This window comes from Crocuta crocuta, unplaced genomic scaffold, assembly GCF_008692635.1.
Source record: "Crocuta crocuta isolate KB4526 unplaced genomic scaffold, BGI_CrCroc_1.0 scaffold248, whole genome shotgun sequence".
Classification (NCBI taxonomy): Eukaryota; Metazoa; Chordata; class Mammalia; order Carnivora; family Hyaenidae; genus Crocuta; species Crocuta crocuta.
The window spans coordinates 6004599-6023164 of record NW_027532409.1 but is presented as its reverse complement, the minus strand read 5'-3'; the positions used below and the strand labels follow the sequence as shown (position 1 = coordinate 6023164).

The 18566-nt window shown below is 51.6% G+C and overlaps 1 protein-coding gene across 6 annotated transcripts in view; it reads left to right on the top strand.

Moving 5' to 3' along the window:
- Positions 1-18566, top strand: part of DLGAP4 (DLG associated protein 4) — an 81861-nt gene that overhangs the window by 35129 nt on the left and 28166 nt on the right. For 4 of the 6 annotated variants that reach the window (XM_077778910.1, XM_077778904.1, XM_077778908.1 and 1 more), the window contains one exon: positions 15918-16279. In XM_077778910.1, coding sequence (XP_077635036.1) covers positions 15918-16279 — 362 coding nt within the window. Of the gene's footprint in view, positions 1-347; positions 426-15917; positions 16280-18425; positions 18506-18566 lie in introns of those variants that run through there. The other 2 variants (XM_077778909.1, XM_077778907.1) reach the window with 2 other exon arrangements.

Genomic DNA, 18566 nt, shown 5'->3' with positions numbered 1-18566 from the left:
GGAATAGAGTCCTAAAGCATTTCTGTGGTGATCATCTTGCCCAGGGACAACAAATACCTTGCACTTCACAGTTACTTCCCATACTAAGCCCATGGCGGTTGGCATCCGTCAATCACAGCACTCCCATTGAGCCTGGACACAGCTTCAGAATCCTTCTTAGCACAAGCAGGTACTACCAGTCAGCCAGAAGTAGCACACCCAATGCAATCTGTGCCATTTCCAACCTAAGACCGTGCCCAGCTTTTACAGATGCGCGGCAGTCCTGGGAGGGGAAGGGACTGTTTCAGGTGCAGGTGATGTCACAGGCATCTTTGTGAGAGTGGAAAAGGGCCTGGCAGGACAGCCCAGAGCCTGCAGAGGTGTGATGAGTATGCTTGCGAAAACATCGAGGCACAGCAGCTCCCAGAGGGGTAGAAGTGGTCGAGGTAAAGTCCACTTTCTTCAGCTCTTGGGTGCTGGCTTGGGCTTGAGGTCCTTGTGGAGGTCAGACTCCACCAGCAGCAGGAGGAGACCAAACTTGTCTTTCTACAGTGGCTTCTAAGCTTTGTAGGAATTTGTGTGTCGGTCTTGCTTGTCAGTTAAGCTTGTATTTTTACTACCTGTGAGACTGGATGCTGTGAAGGTTGGGTTCTGCAGATTGAAACCTGTAGGTTTGCACTGACTTAACAGAGAACACATGACTTGCCGTGTGATGCTGAGCAGGTCCCTCAACATCTCTGAGCCTCCCATTTCCTCAGCAGCACAAGGGGAGATGGTGAAGACATCTCCTTGGGATCAAATGTAAGATACAGGTGTAAGGACCTCAGACGGTGACTGGGTCACTGCAGTAGCCACCGATTCCTGAACTGACGATAACCACCACTGGTAATTATGACTATCAGCCACTAATATTCACCCACTCCTTACACTGTGCCATTGAGGGGGCGGGGTTCTGTGGGCAGGGTGGATGACCTTCACTTGGGTAGGTGTTCTTTCAAAGAGATCTTCCCAAATGTTACCATATTGTGCATTCAGAAGTGGTTGGGAGAAAAATCGAGTGGGGAGGAGTATGGGGGCGTGAGGAGGAAGCCTGTAGTCACGACTTGTCCCGGTGCCTCTGTCTCCTGCTTGCCAAGTCACTTCTTACAGATTCTTCTCTACTTGCTGCATCCTCACAGTCTTCTTCCAGGGGGAAGGCCATGTAGGTCTGTACTACTTTTGGGGTAAAGTCAGAAGCGTCCTACCTCCTAAGTGTCAGCAGACAATTGCCTGGGCACCTTTTCTGGGCTGAAGTGGAGGTTACAGGGATGGAAACCACATCGTCACTGCCTTCAGGGGGCTCTGGGTCTAAAGGGAGAAGCAGAAAAGCAAACAGGCCTATAAAACAGTGTGGTGGTGAGGGCCTGTAGCACATCTCAACACAGGATGTTGACCCACTGAGGAAGCTAGGATGGAGCTGGAGGCAGTCAGGGAAGGCTTCTTGGAGGGAGCAATGCTGGAGCTGAGACCTGGAGGAGAAGGCAGAACGAGGGAGGAGGTAGGGTGTTGCAGGCAGGGAGCAGTCAGTTCAAAGGCCTGGAAGCTGAGGACGTGGTGGGTTGGCCCAAGGAGGGTGGGGAGAGAGTGGTCACCACCCAAAACTATCAGATGGTAATGCATGGCATGGAGGGGGTGGACTGCTGTGGGTCCTCAGGGCACTGAACCTTCCTGCCCCAGCCCTTGGCCCGAGGAGTGCCTTGGTGGGGCTGGGATTGGGCAATAGCTATGTGGGACTCCACTAAGCCCTTTCCCACCTGTCTACTCCAGACCCCCTCACAGCCGTCCCAGGGCAGTGGGCAAGGCAAGCCCATGTTGTTGGCATTTTATGGATGAGAGAAACTCAGGCTCAGGAGCCTAAGTGGTACCGTGAGTGAGTGCATAGCCAGTGCTCACATGCTCAGACTCCTAGTGCACAGGCGCTTTTGTAGCTCAGAAACAGGTGTGTAGTAGGGAAGGGGTGGCAAGTGTGGGCCGATCTCCTTTCCCAAGGATGGGTTTATCATCTCAGGTAGGGGCTCAGTGCTGCCAGATTTCCCAGAGGAAGGCGTTTTAAGCCCCATCTGTGCCAAGGTCCTCACATCATTTCCCTTGTAGCTAGGCTGAATGAACATTCTCCTCTGTCTTTTTTGCTTGTTGATAACAATTCTCTGGATTAAAAAAAAAAAAAAATTTGAAGTATGAATGCCACACACACAAATGCTGTCTGATGTCACATCCAGAACTGGGTGTAAAAGAGGAGGGCAAAGAACAAATATCTCAGGCTTGGATGGAATCTGAAAGGTCACACCCATAAGGGCTTGTGTCTTCTCCCAGCAGCCATCATGCCTGTGTCTAGCGTAGCTGAACCCTCCTGGGCAGCTCTGCCCTTTAGAAAGTGCCTCCTAATAAGGCAAAATCTGTTTCCCTTCCACAACCTCACCCTCCTTGTCCCCACTCTGGTTAGTGGTAGTGTGATGACCTGGAGCACATACCTGTGTGACAGTCTTCTAGATATTTGAAGACTATAGCCGTACTTTCCTGAATTGGCTTTCTTTTTCAGACCACTATCCCCAGTCTCTCCCAGCTCTCCCTCACATTGAACTAGGCATGACTCATGGTGCCTATGTATCATACCCCATTTGTGGCATATCTGTGACAGACATCACTAATCAGTCACAGCACTCTTGTCCTGGCTTTCTCACGCAGTGCTCCATGTGGCAGTGTTCCATGTGGCTCTGCCCAGGAGGCATTTCCTTGCCACCTCAGCATTTTAGTGTGAGTTGCTCTGGGACAAGGACTTCCTCATCCTGGATCCTACTGCCTGCTCAGGACCCAATATGTGGCTTCCCTGCTGTAAAATAAGCATTTGTCATAATGGGATGGATTTGTCACAGTGGGAATTCTCCCCACACAGATTGCCTTCTCCTCGGGCTCCAGTTGGTCAATGCCCCTTGTCCAGAATCACCAACATTACCCACAATGTTATCCAGAGTTCAGTGGGGGCTGCCCCTCCTCCCCGGTCCTGCCCCTTTCTCTGTTCATGCAGCCTCACACTATGTCTGTGGTCCGCCAGAGTCGCTAAGGCATTTCTCCACGTGTGCTGCTTTCTTACGTAATTGTCTAACTTGGGATCCAAACTCAAAATCTTAATATAAGCTCTGAGGACTGGGCTTCTCTCCCTTGGCACCAGGGGAGGCAGCATTACCGGTGCTGACCTGACCTGAACTCAAGGTTTTCCTCATTCAGTTCTGTACCGTTTGTTTCATCCCATCTCTCAGCTGCCCAGGGTTCTTGGCTCTGATTCTGTCACCCGATATGCCACCTGTCACTCTAGGCATAGTGAATGAGTCTGTTAACACCTTCTTTCTATTCTGGGATTCTCTTGGTCATTCTGAATTATGAAAGAGGCCAACAATCTAGGTGCGCAGGGCCTAGCAGCGTCTGGCTCTACACACTGGACACGGGGGCCTGTGACACCCTGTAAAAAGCCAGGCTTCTGTGATCTATCACCCTCCAGAAGTGAGGGTGGTTTTATTAAGGCATTTTCTAAGTAGTACTTCCCAGACTGGGCTCCTGAGACCTTGGAAAGACAGCAGTGAGGTTCACATGCTAGAGACAGTATTTGAAAAGCCAAACCTTGGATTCTCCACCCCCGCTCCCCACTCCCCACCCCCCACCAGGTCAGACAGGGGGCTGTCACATCAGGTTTTTACACTGGACTGGAGCCACAGCAGCCCTGTAACTCTGGATTCATCTACTCAGCAGCACCCCCTACTAGCAGTTACAACTTTGAGATACAATGAGAAAGTCATGATTCAGTAACTGCAGCTTGGAAGCTTTAACGCTCGGACTCCCAGGGGTGGTGGTAATAGGTGTCCTGGGGGGTAGGGCGGGGGCCTCTGAACAGAGCTGCTGGCAGAGCTGACTCTGCAGGCAGGTCTCGGAGGATAAGACGACAAGGTGATGTTTGCGGCAGATTCCAGCACAGCATGGACAAGGGGTGGGGTGCCTGGCTGGCTCAGTCGGTGGAGTGTGTGACTTTAAGTTTGAGCCCCATGGTGGGTATAGAGCTTTTTTAAAAATAAAATCTTAAAAAAAAAAAAAGAAAAAGAATGGTGAGAAGTGAATGTTGCCCGACAGGTTGCTTACTGGATACTGCTGCAGTAATGGTGGATATGGATTTTGAGAACGGCATGCCATTTGGGGTCCCCTGGTCAGGGACTGGAGGAGGTAGGGCTCCACACAGGTGGCGGCGCTCCCTGGAGCGGGTGGTCTCCAGGCTGGGAACCTGAAGGCACCTTCCTTTCCCAGTCTAGGGGGAAGGGGGAGCACACCTACACTCAGAGCCCCAGACAGGGGGTCCCTGCTCTGCCACTTGACGCTCGGCGCATGTTCCTTTCTGATCCTCAGTTTCCTCGTTTGTACTGTGAGGAGGTTGAAGTAGTGGAGTGGGTCTCCAGATACCGTGTGAGAATTCCTCATGGAGAACAAAAGGAAAACAGCTGCTCTGAGGAACCTAGGGTGGGATGAGAGTCAAAAACCCTTCCTGAGTTCCTCCTTGGGGGCCTTGAGAGTCTGGTTTGAAAATTCCTGGCATTACTCTCTCCTAGGATGTTGGAATTTGGAAGTTCCACATCCTCATTTCCAATCCCAGCACCCCTTCGACCTGGGAAAGGTGGCTTCTCTCTGGGTTTTACTTTGAAGCTGTAAGAGCCAAGCTGGGGAAGTCCTGGGTGACTGGGAAGCCCATGTGAAGGGTTCTTCTGGTGTCCGTGGTGAGAGCGTCTGGGACCACACATCCGGAGAAGGCCCTGAAGAAGGGCAGCCAGCAACAGTGGTCACAGGCTGGGGTGGGGCATACCTTTTCCTTCCATGTGCTGGGTTTCTGGTCCAGGGCGCACTGGGCCTCTGGCCTCCATGGCCAGCAGATCCAGAGGCTGCCACCTTCTAGCCCACTCAGGAAGTCATGACACCCTGCTTGAGGATCCCGGGAACGGGGAGCCTGTCTAGGATCCTGACTGGGGTACTGGCCTGGCCAGGATCTCAGCCAGGCCCTGCTAGGTGGCGCCGAAATCCAATCCTGGACTGTGTGGTGAAGTAGTAGCCACAAGTACTGGCTCTGGAATCAAAAAGGCTGAGCACAGATCCTGGCCTTCCCACTCACTGGCCATGTGACCTTGGGCTGCTCACTTCTCTCTGAGCTTCCTGTTTTTCCTCTTTGAAACGGGAATGGTAGGCCTGCTGAGGTGTGAGCTAAGAGGTTAAAGTGCTTCGGGCTGGCCAGGTCATGGCCACCCTCAGCCAGGGGAGTTGCCCCTGAGCTCATGAAGTCTTCTGGCCCAGAGAACCAGCCTGAACTCTGGGTCCATCTGGAGGGCACTGGACTTTAACCCTTCCTCCAGCCCCTCAGCCCTGGACATGTCAGGACAGGACCCTTTCACACCCTTGCCCCTAGCTGAGGTACAAACAGTGTTTCTGAGGGGCAGCTGCTTCCCCTTGGGGAAGGGGGGAGTTGCCACCAAGCAGGTCCCTCTCAGGCAGCCACCGCAGGCCTATGAAGGGGGTTGGCCATCTGCACTCCGGACAGGGCTCTCCTACCATCTGTGCCCCGGTGCCAAGAGCCTTGAATCAGACCCGGCCTGCCCACCAGAGGGGGCTTTCTCTGCTTTCACCCCACCAGACCGGAGATGCCACCAGAAGTACCTCCTGGCTGCCTTAATTTCAAGGTTCCCAAGGGTCTTCTGCCTTTCCAAGGGGGAGGTCCTTGCAAGACAGTCTTCTTGGGAGCTGGGGGAGAGGGGCTAGGGCTCTGGAAAAAGCAAGGAGTTCTGAGGACAGCTGCTCCAGCAGTCACAAATACGTTTGCCACAGACTACCCTAGGTGGCAGGCAGGTACCTCTGTGCTGTTTTTTGTTTTTTTTTTTTTAACTTTGAATTAACTAACTCTACTTAAAGATTTGAATTAGCTAACTCAAACATTTTTTTAAGTCCAGATTTCTGACTTCTCTCACCCAGGTCTCCACATGGCAGCTGTGGACCAGAGGGGTTAGATAACCAGTCTCCTGTAGACATTTGAACTTGTGACCCTGGCCCCCCTTCCGGGTCAGTCCACTTAGTTTACAGCTGCGGAAACAGGCCTGGAAAGGTTCAGGCCCAGTGCAAGGTACACTGCCCACCAAGTCCAGTGCTGAGTTTAGAACCTGGCTCCTTGGCCTCACAGGGCAGAGCTTTTCAGCACTGTCACTCTTCAAAGTAAGAAGCCTGTTCCCTCATCTATAAAACATCAGTGATAATTATCTCTCCTCCCAGGCCTATGTCCGGAATAAAGTAGCACCTGGCCGGGACTCATTCAGTAATGATTCTTTTAAATCTGTACTTGTGATACGCCTTCACTGGAAAATGTTGCTGGAAGTGCTGCTTACTTTCTTTCTCTGCCAACTTTTAGGAATGGTTATTTTCAAACAATTTCTGATACCCATTCCTTAGGGTTTATTGAGCTCTTACTACCACGGTCTCGTTGCTCAACCTCAAGCAGAGTTACTCAAGGGCTTATTTCACATGAGTGTGTTCCTGTAGAGAGAGAGAGTGTGTGTGTGTGTGTGTGTGTGTGTGTGTGTGTGTGTGTGTTGGGGCTGACCTAAAAGGAACTCAAGGCCCTGGCCCTGGGCATTAGATTCCAATTCAGAATCAGGAGTAAATCATTCTGCTTCCTTGAGCCTCAATGTGCCCAACTGTCAAAATAGGGATTTTTTCATTTATTCAATAAATATTTATAGAACCCCAGCCATGTGATGGCCTAGTGCTGGGAAAGCACTGTAATTATACAAGAAATTAGGGTCTCTACCTTTAAGAACCTGTAGTAGGCAGGATCCCTTTCTAGTATACTGGAGCGAGATGAAAAACAAATCAATAAGTTGATTAATGCTTGAATGAAATAAATGGGGTCCTCAAAAATGAAAGCTTTAGACAGGGTGGTTAGAGAGGTCCTCAGATCAGAATGGGAAGGGGTAGACCATGCAAAGATGGGGTAGGGATCATTTCAGACCAGGAACATCAGATTCAGAGGCCCTCAGGTGGGCATGTGCCTGGAGTGACTGAGGATACTGAGGGACAGCAAAGAGGCTAGTGCAGCAGGAGTTAGAACAAGCAAGGGGAAAGTCTAGGAACTGAGGCTGGAGATGGGCAGGAGGGGCCAGTTACTGTAGGCCAATGTGAGGAGTGTGCCTTCTGTTCTTCATGGAGTGGGGCGGGGAGGGGGCTTTGAAGACTTTAGAAAGGGAAGGAAGTAATCCAGTTTGTACTTAAAAAAAAATTCTTCAGGCTGCTGTTGGGAGAGTAGCTGTGGGTGCATTGGGCCACTGACAAAGCAGGGAGGCCAGAGGGCAGGAAGTGGAAGCCTAGACCAGATGGGGGGATAGAGGGGAGCCGGTCTCTACAAAATGTGCTTTTGTGGGGGAGGGGCAAGGCCTTGCAGATGGAGGTCGTTGGTAAGTGGGGCCTTGCCAGGCTTCTGGAGTGTAATTGAATACATGAGGTCCCCTCTCTCAGAGAGCAAGGCCACTATGGGGGAGGAAAGGATTCGGATTCATTTTGGACGCTTTCAGCTTGAGATGGCCTTGGCACTTCACGTGGAAGCTGCCTGGTATACTGGGCTATTGAGATAAGAGGTGATGTGCCCTTCCGGCTGCTTTCAGGTCTGGTGCTATAAAATCCTCCAACCCGTAGGCCAGTTTGGGGGGCACTTTGTGAGGGATGCTGTGGGTAGGAGGAAGATGCCTCTGTTTCTATTGTCCAAGCAGCCCCAGGAAGCCGAGGACCCTGTCTGAGAGGAGACAGCCCTCTCGGGCCTCCTTGCCTTGGTCCCTGTCTTCCCTTCACCAGCTACTTGCCTAAATTCTACTTTGCCAAGCTGTGCCCTGCCCACATTGGTCTTTGCATGCCTTGGGGGCTGTCCTGCTCCTTTGCTACAGAGGATGCCTTGATGTGAAGGCATTTCCTTGCCACTCGGTGACTGTGGTCCATCCTTCTAGATCCAGTCAGTCAATCTTAATGTCTTCCTGACACGCCTCCAGCTTGTTTCCCCAGGAGGTGATCATTCTCTCCTTAATCCAGAAACCGTGGTAACAGTGGCAGGGGCCCAGCCATGGTTACAAAGCTTCCTATCTCTCATCTCTTTGGCTCCTACTCAGGGCATATTGGATGTCGCATCCCATTTTCTGNGTGGGGGGGGGGGGTGGTAGGAAAAGTAGTAGGCAGCCTTCATGCAGCCTGAATTTAAGTCCCAGCCCCAGCTCTACCTAGCTGGAAGGTGAGCTAAGGCAAGTCATTTCGCCTCTGTGAGACTCATCTGTAAAATGGGCAATGACAGAGCTACCTCACATGTCCCCATTTTGAGGATTCAGTTGGCTAAGGTACCATCCATTCTCATTATTCACAGTAGTTATATTCATAAAATCTGACACACACTGAATTAGTGAATACTGAACCATTGCTCCTATGGGAAATAGAGGCCCTGCAAGACTCTGGTCACATTTTCACCAACTAATCAATACATAAACTGTTTTGTGTGTTTCTGTATAAAGATACCTTATTTAATATACTGATGATTTATTAATACTAAATTGGCCAATAGCACTATAACTCACCTGAACAAGGCTTATCTGACACGTGTTTTCTCCACAGCCTTCTTGCACTCAGGAACACTAGATAGCACTTCAGCACTATACTTGGGGGAGGGGGGGAGGGGGCATTTTAAATAGAGAAATCACCAATATAAAGCACAAAAATGGAAAAACATAGCACTAAATGGACCGGGAAAAGGACACTTGTTTACCGTATGAGAGCTGAAAAAGAAGGCAGAGTCAACTTGTTCAACCTTAGCCAGGAACCTTATGCATTGGGTGACAACTTTTCCTCTTTGCATGTCTGAGAGTGACCACAACCTCCCTGTGACTTATTGATTTGGGGGTTACAAATTTTATCAAAGAGGTGAGTTCACAGATACGGAGTCACAAATAATGAGGATTGACTATATGTGAAGTGCGTGTTTGGGCCAGGCCCAGTCAGTGCTCAGTGTAGGTCTGCTTAAGTATTGGAACCATTACCAACAGGAGTGCATCTTGGTTTCTGGACAAGACTCCAGGGTGGAGCTGAGCTACGTGGCTTTGTCTTCCCCAGTGTGCCACCTTTGTGACCTCTTGGCTTCTGTGGGTTTTGAGGTTTGAGGCCGGTGTAGATTCCAGAGGCCTTGAATGCCCCCACTGAAGGTTTGTCCCAAGTCCACTCACTGGGTGAGTTGTGGCACCATTGAAAGGTTTCAAACCAAGCAGTGACGTGGTTGGACTTCTCAAATGGCCAGCCAGGGTAGAGGAGGAACTGGAGTGGCAGGACAAGAGGTTGGGGGTGTGGGTGGTCTAGGGGAGGCTGGCTCTTGGTCATGGGGTGAGGAACAGATGGGAAAGGCAGTTAGGAAGCACCTGGTTGTGGGGAATGGTGGATTCCCAGGAGGATCTGGGGCTAAGAGGTGCTGCCTGACCCTCTCACTGGAGTTTGAAATTAAAGTTTGACATTGCTAACTCTTGGGGCACAGCAAGGGAGGTGGCTTCCAGACTGATGCAGTGGGGGCCGGGGGGGCACATGGGCTATCAACAGGAAAGTGGCTCTGAGAGGGCAATCTGTCCCTGCTCCTGACCCAACTGTTCAGAATTCCCTTCCAACTTCCCATGCTTCCGGGGAAGAAACTGGGAAGAAGGGAGGAATTTGAGGCTGGTAAGAGGGAGCTTTGAGTTCTGTTTTTACCATATCACACAAATAAGTGGCCTGATTCAGCTGTGGGGTTTGACAGGTTGCTCATGGGTGAGAGAGGGAATGGGGATCTTCTAGGCCCTCAGCCCTTTCCTAAGCCTGGCAGAGCCAGGAAAGGGAGTTGAGAGGCTCTGGCTCCCGGGCCAGCTCTGTCTGCTCACATGGGGCTTAAGAGGGTCCCACTGCTTCTTCTGTGAAGTCTGCTACCATAGCTCTCACACTGTCTGTGGCCCCGGCATCTGCTCCTCTTCTTCCGCCCCCCTGCCGAGCTTGGCTTCTGGTAGCCTGCAGCAGGAGGGCCATGCGGGGCCTCCAAGGCACTTGAAGTGGGGCTAACTTCCTGGGGTTGCGGCGTCTATAACTCCTGGGAGATGGGAGTCACAGCCATTCCACTGAGTGTTTGAAGCTCTGTTTGGCCATCTTATAACATCTTGATGTTAAAAAACACAATGTAGAAATACATTCATTCCGACCTGATAAGACTTTGCTGGATAAAATCTTGAAGCAGAAGGCAGAAATGAGACAAAGGGAGCTTCTTCTTAGAAGAAGCAAGGACTTGTAGCGCTGTGGGGCAGGGAGGCTGGGCTGGATGTCTGGGGCCGGGGGCAGGCTGCACGGAGGAGGCGTTGCACAATGGCTCCTGTCTAAGCCTGAGCGTGAGGGACTGGCATGGCCAAGCTGGGGGCAGGGAAGCATGTGGCCCCTGGGGGGCGGTGGCTCAGCGTGCACACATTGCTGTGGCTCAGCCGGTATTTCACTCAGGGTCTTTGAAAGTGTGTGTAAGGCCCAGCTGGAGGAGATGGTCACACTGGGGGGATGTTCACTCTCTAGCTTCCTGGGCAAATCTGAAAGTTTTCCAGAGTGAGTGGACAAAAAAGTTGGGCCTACATGCTATGTTATTATAAACTGACATGTGGAATGTCTCCTGGGGGGAGGGAGGGCCACAGTCACATCCTGGAAGAGGCAGTGCTGGCCGGGTCCCACATCTTGGGCCTCTGGGGCATTTGCCACCCCTCTAAAGTTTAGCTGGCAAATGATGATTGTGCACCCTCTGGGCTGGTGACACATGTGGGACACACACTCATCAGTCAGGGCCCTGAGTGCTCCAGCTGATCCACAGAGAGAAGAGGGGGGCAAACTGCCTGGGCCAGCAGGAACGTGGGGCAGAGGGACTGGCTGAAGGACCTGGAAAGGGATTCTGGTAGAACGAGCGCATGTGCAAAGGCTTGGGTGCATGCGGAGTGTGGTGTGTTCAGAAATGGGCATGTGTGGCTCTCTGACGCTGGAGGGCTGTTCTGCGGGTGGCGGGACAAGAGATGAAGCTGCAGAGATGGGTGGTCGGGACTAGGCTTTTCAAAAGGGCTCCAAATTTGGGAGGAGACAAGAACCTTGCATACTCCAGTGTTGGGAGCCTTCACTAAGGCTAAGTAATCTTGATTTGGGGCAGCTGAAGAATTTTTATAACAGTTATGAGGTTCATTTTCTCATTCAACAAATAATATCGAGAGCTTTCTACAAAGCTTGAGGTGTTGCCCTGGGCCTGGGATACGACCTGCTGTGCCAAGACAGACAGAGTTTCCCCAACAGTCCGATCCTGTAACCATCAACAAGTAAATGCCTAAATGAGCTGATGACAGATGCGGTAAGTGCTCAGATGTAGATGCCGGCCCATCTGAGAGCAGAGGGCAGTCAGAGGAGGCCTCTCTGAAGAAGTGACATTTGAAATGTGAGGAATGGAAACTTCCCAGGTAGAAGGAGCAGCATGTGTAAGAGCCCCACTATGGGAAGAAGGGCAGTGAGGGTGATGCTGGCAGGGACAAGGGCACTCACTGGCCTGTGTTTCATGGATTTCGCACTTGTGAAATGAGAGCTGTTCTGTACAGTTGGGTCCCATGCCCCTGCCCTGGGGAAAGACTGTGCTCAGAGCTGAGGGATGCCTGCCAGCCAGGGAGCCCCGATGCCCTGAAATCCTCCCGGTGAGTCACATCACTTATCTGGTAGTGACTTGTGCTCAGGAGACAAAAAAATCCAAGATAAATTCACCTTTCCTCTTATCACACCTGGCCCAGCCTCTCGCTAGTTCACTTTCCCTCTAATGAGTGGCTGCCTCAGCCAGGGCTCAGGCCTCTGAGTGTGTGTCAGCAGGACTCTGGACCTAGACAGCCTGTAGCAAGAGGCTGGAGGGTCATTCCTTTGTCCAAGCTCTTGGTTGTGGGCACCCCAGTGTCTCCTGGTGGGGGTGCCTCTCACACAGATCCCTACACACACTAACTCCTCCAGGCCAGTGGGAACTCCACCCCACAGATGGGGACAAGGACCCTGATTGGGGTCACACAGCCTTAATCAGACTCAGAACCCACAGTTCTGGCTCTGCTGGGCACTGTTGGCTATTGGCTTCAATGAGCTGCTCTTTAACGTCCAGCTCTTGCAGGAAAACTTTCCCCAGGATCATTCAGAGAACGAGCGCAGCCTCTCAGACCAGTGACCCGGGGGGTAATACCATTTTGGCTCACAACCCCCACCCTGGGCCTGGCTCACTCTACACCACAAACTAGTAGCCATGCCAGCCCTGGGGCTGAGCCTTACCTTCTGTGAGGTAGCCTATGTAATCCCTCCCTATGGCCATCAAATTAGCATATGACAGAGCTGGGATCTAAACTCAGGCTTATCTGGTTCCCTGCTGCCCTCTGGCTTTTGGCTCCTTACCATCAAGGGAATGACTCTCATATGGTAGAATTTCAGGTAGTAGAGAGAAGGGATTCAGAGCAGGAATCTCTCCTTCATTCAATGATGGGAGGCTCCACACCTATCCTTGAGTAAGAGAACAAATGGGAAAATGCTTTGAGTTTGTCAAGGGCTCTGTGAATATGGTATGCTGTTACCTGGGTTAGAACTCTTCCCCACCCACTGAACAGATGAGGGTACTGAAAAGTCCGGAGCGAGGCAGGGACTTTCGTGAAGAATTGCCAGGGCCTAGAAGCCAGGCCTCTGCCTTTAGTCTAGGCCCTCCTTCCCCCAACAGTCAGATCTCAGCTTAGGCGTTCCCTGCAGACAGGCTCCATGGTCTAGCAGGATATTGTGGGGTGCAGTGACCAGTGAAGGCCCTAGACACCTGCAGCCCTAGCCTGGCAGAGAAGGGGCTGAAGCCTGGGTAGCAGAATGAGGTAGACTGTGCAGCCAAACAGATGTGGTTGCTGCTTACTGTTAGCAACTCCGGGTGAGTTATCCGATCCTGAACCTCACATGCCCCATCTATAAAGTGGACATAATCATATCCCCACTTTACAGAGTTACTGTGAGGTTTTAAATTACAGAATCATAAAACTGCTGAGCACAGCTCAGTAAAGGACCCACATTGGGGCTGTGAGCCTGTGTACACAGCCAGCTGAACACAGGAGCCCATCTCCCCTGAGCAGGCCTGTCCCTTCTCCAGCAGGGCAGTACATGGGAGGGTCATATGCCTGTTGACCGAAGCCCTGCCCTCTGCCTGGCCTGCTGCCCATGTCCCCCCTTTCTCGGGTGGGAGAGGCAGAGACTGGGTATGTCTGTCTGGTGGGATTCCCAGGTTTTGTCAACGCCTCAGCAGGACTGGGAAGTTCTGTAGAACAGAGTAGGAATTGCTTGCTCCTGGCTCTGAGCTCCCAGAGCCCTTTGTCACTTCCAGACAGGCGTGAGTCATGGCTCCCAGCTCCTGGGCTCTTCTGCTGTTACTGGTCAGTCATTTCGTGGCTCTTTCTCTGCTCATGAGGCTCCTAGCTGTCCTGGAGTCTGTACAGGGCCTGGCCTAACACAAGTCTGTTGGATGAACTGATAGATGGAAGGGCTTTTTAAGTGACATTTTTATAATTAGGTAATTGTAATTTACATATAGTTGTCAGAAGTAATACAGAGGGATCCTATCTACTCTTTACCCAGTTTCCCTCAATGGTAAAATATTGCAAAATTAAGATAATATGTCAGAATATCGCATAATATGTCACAATATCAGAATATTGACGTAGATACCATCCAGCCAACCTTACTCAGATCTCACCATTTTCCCTTTACTTGCTTTATGCTTAGTGCTCTGCAGCTTGTCGTGTGCAGGTTCACGTGTCCACCTCCTGTTCTACTTCTTAGCACACGGGACGATCCTTTTTGTCACCCTTTTATAGCCACAACCATGTCCCTCCCTGCCTCTATATCACCCTCTCCCCTGTATCTCCCTACCAGCCACTAATCTGCTCCACATCTCTATAATCAGGTCATTTCAAGAACGTTTTACAAATAGAACCATACAGTATGTAGCTTTTTGAGATTGCTTTTTTCACTTGGTATCATTCACTTGAGAGTCATCCAAGTTGGTGCTTATATCAGTAGTTCCTTTTTACCGATCAGGGGTATTCCATAGTCTGGATGTACCAGACTGTTTAACCAGCCACTGAAGGTTGTTTCTAGTTTTTGGCTATGACAAATAAAGCTGTCATGAACACTCACGTATAAGTTTTTTTTGTGAACATGTTAACCATTTCTATGGGCTAAGTAAATGCCCAAGAGCGCAACTGCTGGTTTGTAGAATAATTGCATATTTCATTTTAAAGGAAACTGCCAGGGGGACCAGATTCTTGATCTTTAGGTTGCGAGTTCAAGCCCCACATTGGGTGTACAGATTACTTAAAAATAAAGTCTTTTAGAAAACAAAAGAAAAAGAAAAAAGAAAAGGTGGCACCTGGGTGGCTCATTTGGTTAAGCGCCGACTTCGGCTGAGGTAATGATCTCGTGGTTCGTGAGTTCAGGCCTCGTGTCGGGCTCTGTGCTGACAGCTCAGAGCCTGGAGCCTGCTTTGGATTCTGTGTTCCACTCTCTCTTTGCCTCTCCCCTGTTCATGCTGTGTCTCTCTCTCACACAAAAATAAACATCAAAAAAAAATTTTTTTTGAAAAGGAAAGGAACTACCAAACCATTTTCCAGGGTGGTGGTACCATTTTGTATTCCTACCCGCAACATATGAATAATTCAGTTTCCCCACATCCCCACCAGCACTTAATGTTGTCACCGTTTTTTAATTTAGCCATTCTGATAGGGTTGTGTAGTGGTATCTCATAGTGGCAGATGGATAGATTCTGCTGTGCCTGGCCTGTGGCCCCTGTGGCACTGGGCCTGGTTTTGTGGGTTTCCATCGGGCCATCACCATCACCGTGATCAGTAGCTCCTTGAAGGTAGAGCTCAGTCACTCATCTGTCTCCCACTCCCAGTCCCAGTTTGTTTTGGTCCTCATGGGGGAAACAGCATTTAGAATTAAGTTGCTGAGAAAAGCCCCAGGATCTGACCCAGACCCTCACAGCAAGTAGCCACAGCACCTTCTGTTTTAAAACGTTAAGCATTAAAGAAGCCAGCTGTGGGCCTTAACTGTGGGCCAGCCCCAGGCCAGGCTGGAATGGGATTCAGAGATGACCCCCACCCCCACCCATGGTAGGGCCTGGTTCCCCGAATCATGGTGGAAAATGGGGAAGTGGACCAGGTATGGTGGAGTCTTGAGGGAGGCAGACTGGTAAATGGGGTTTTCACATAATGAGAGGATGGTGGGAATAACAAGATGGGGGTAGGGTTAGCTGGACCCTGAAGGATGTGTTGGTCTTTGATCAGACAGAAAGGAGTCATCCAAGCAGAGGGAAGGTAAGGAAGGAAAAGACCAGCGGGAGCAGTAGGTCTGTTCGTGAGCTTGAGGAAGCAAGGTTAACATTCTTTAGCACTCCTGACCTCTGCTCCACTGTCACTGCATCCCCTGCCACTGGGTCAGGCTCTTTCACAGCCTGCGGCACCATGAGCTTTATCATCTAGCCCATGCCCCAGCTGGATAATATCTTTGTGTGTGACTGTGAGGTGGAGGATATCGTTGGTCCGTGTTGGGATCCCCAGCTAGATCTGGCCTTGGACTCGTAGAAGAGTGGGCAGGGCCCATGTCTGTCTGTCTTGGTCACTGCTCTGTCGACCCCCATTCTCCTGCTCCAGAAATCCTTCCTGAGGGAATAGCCAAGGCCAGAGCTAGGGCCAGGTCAGGTGGGGCCTCAGACTTGAAAGGGGCTCCAAAGGTTTGGGACCTCACCTTCTCCCTGCCTTCCTCTTTCCTATCTGCAGGTTCATCATGCCTAGTGGCTTATAAGAAGACCCCACCACCGGTCCCTCCACGTACCACGTCAAAACCCTTCATCTCTGTCACAGTCCAGAGCAGTACTGAGTCTGCCCAGGACACCTACCTGGACAGCCAAGACCACAAGAGTGAAGTGACAAGCCAGTCGGGCCTGAGCAACTCGTCAGACAGCCTGGACAGCAGTACTCGACCACCCAGTGTGACACGGGGTGGAGTCACCCCAGCCCCTGAGGCCCCGGAGCCACCCCCAAAACATGCAGCTCTGAAGAGTGAACAAGGGACGCTGACCAGCTCTGAATCCCACTCTGAGGCCATCTCCAAAAGGAAACTGTCATCTATAGGAATACAAGTAGGGGTCCCTTTCACTCTTGTGTCCTCAGCCCATTCTGTGCACCTGCCTGTGTGTAATTACATCTGGTGGAGGCCCACTAGGTCTCCTGGGCAAAGTGGTTTGTCTCTATTGGGGGGTTGGCTCCAAGTGGCCAAACCAAATTCCACCCATAGCCATGCCTTCCTTACATTTGCCCACATGTTGCAGTCTGCAGCCGTTGGCACGTGTCCCTGTTCTTCTGATGGGTCATCCCAGTGAATGTAGTTACACTCAGCCAGCCATCTCCTGTCCACTGTTCACCTGTCTGTTGGTCTGTCCACTCCACCCTTTGCCCTGCCAGCCAACACGTGGGAGGTGGGACTGGCCTAACAGTTCTCTAATCCAAGGTCAGCTCGGGTGCGGAGGCCACAGCCCCGCTTGGCAGCGGGAGCAGCATGGAGCCTACACGTCGATGGTCCTGGGGCCCAGGACCCAGGGCCCTTGAGCCATGGGGGTTGCTTGAGGGGAACTTTACCCAGAGCCCTCTCGGGCCTGGGGGACAGGTAGGTGGTTCGAGGCACCAGGCCCATGTCAAAATGAAAAGTGTGATGCCGGTCCCGATGCCTCCCTCCATGGGAAAGGATCCAGGCAGATATTTCCCCAGGACCAAGTGGCCAAAGCCAGCAGACCCTCCTGGAACCCAAACTCACCGTCCACCCATGGCCACGGTGCACACTAGGACAGGGTGCACCAGCTCCCCTCCACTGCTTTGCAGCACCTCCTGCACACACCAGATAGCAGTAATGTGTCTTGTCAGCTGAGCTGGGGAATCTTGAGCCCTGCTTTGCAGATTCAAGAGTTGCTTTCAGTCCAGACTGCGAGGACTCCCCCTACCCTGACTGGACCTCCAGACTAAAGTGGAACATACTCAGGGCAGGGAGGAAGGGAGGTGGCTACAGTGAGCATTGAGCTTGGGGAAGGTGGAGCCCTCAAGGAGGCCAGGGTGGTGTACATTGTGATTTAGGGCTAGAAGCACTCTCCCATTTTGCCAGCTGCCTCTGAGTAACTGGATGTGGCAGAGTGGATGGCAGAGCGCTAGAATGCCAAAAGAACTTGGGACACAAGGGATACTGAATGGATTCCCACCAGAGAAACACTCACTAGCCAATTTCTTGGACTTGCCTGGACTTCAGTTTCCCTACATGTAGACAAATAGTTGTCCAGGAGATTAATATTCTCTGGGCTCCTTCATAAGGGGTTCAAGTCCCTGCCCTGTGCAGCTGCTCCAGGAGGGATTCTTAGGGACATAGAAAGTAGCCTAGTCTCTTGGTCTTGACCACCCAAGGTCTTTGGGCAGTCCCACCATCTCCCTGGCCAAACGTGATACTCCAGTCTTTCCAGAAAGTCTTAGTTAGTCTCACTGTTGGTTCCTTTCATCCAGAAACTCACCTGGGGATGAGCATCCTAGCTCTTGGGCCTTCCCCGGTTTCATCCCCACCCGTTCCAAGCTCTTGTCGCAGCTCTGTGAGATTGGTGATGCTGTACTCCCTGAGCTGGTGCCTGCTGAAGGAGAAATGCAGTTGCATCCCCATGGCGAGGAGGAGCCTGGCACCCAGTCCTCTGCCACTTCTGTGAAGCAAAGAGACTGGGAGTCCCCAATTTCCAAGGATACCCTGACACCCTTATCCCGTCCCTTGGTACCTCAAGCCCTAGGTCAAGTGTGGGTTCTCCCTCATTCATGAGCAATGATGGAAGGGCTGGCCAGGCTGCTCCATGTCCATGCAGCTTTGTCTCAGAGAAGAAAGCAGACTCAGGGTATCACTGCTGCCATGTTTGCTTTGCACTTGGCCCTGGCCCTGGTCCTTTCTACTGCTCCCCAGGCCCACTCACTGCTGAAGGTAACCTCAGCCATCAAGGCCCAGGGACTGCATCCTGTAGTGTCCTGGGACCTTATTAGCTATTGCCTTGGGGGCAGTTTTCAAATCCAGAACCGCCCTCCAAGGTTTGGCCCTAGTACAGGCGCCTCCAGCCTGCCCTTCAGCTGCAGGGTTGGGGGAGTGATCTATGCCTCAAGACAGCCCCCAGCTTCGACTACACCGGATAACGGCTGTGGCTTTGTGTGTGTGTGTGTTTTCTTTCTCTTTCGTCGTCCTTCTTTTTTTTCTTCTCTTTGATGCGTGTAAAGGAGAGGACTAGAAGGAACGGTTCCCACCTCTCGGAGGACAACGGACCCAAAGCAATCGATGTGATGGCACCCTCCTCAGAGTAGGGAAAGCCAGTCATCTCCACCCCATCCCACCTCCTGCCCACCCGCCCGCCCGCCTCC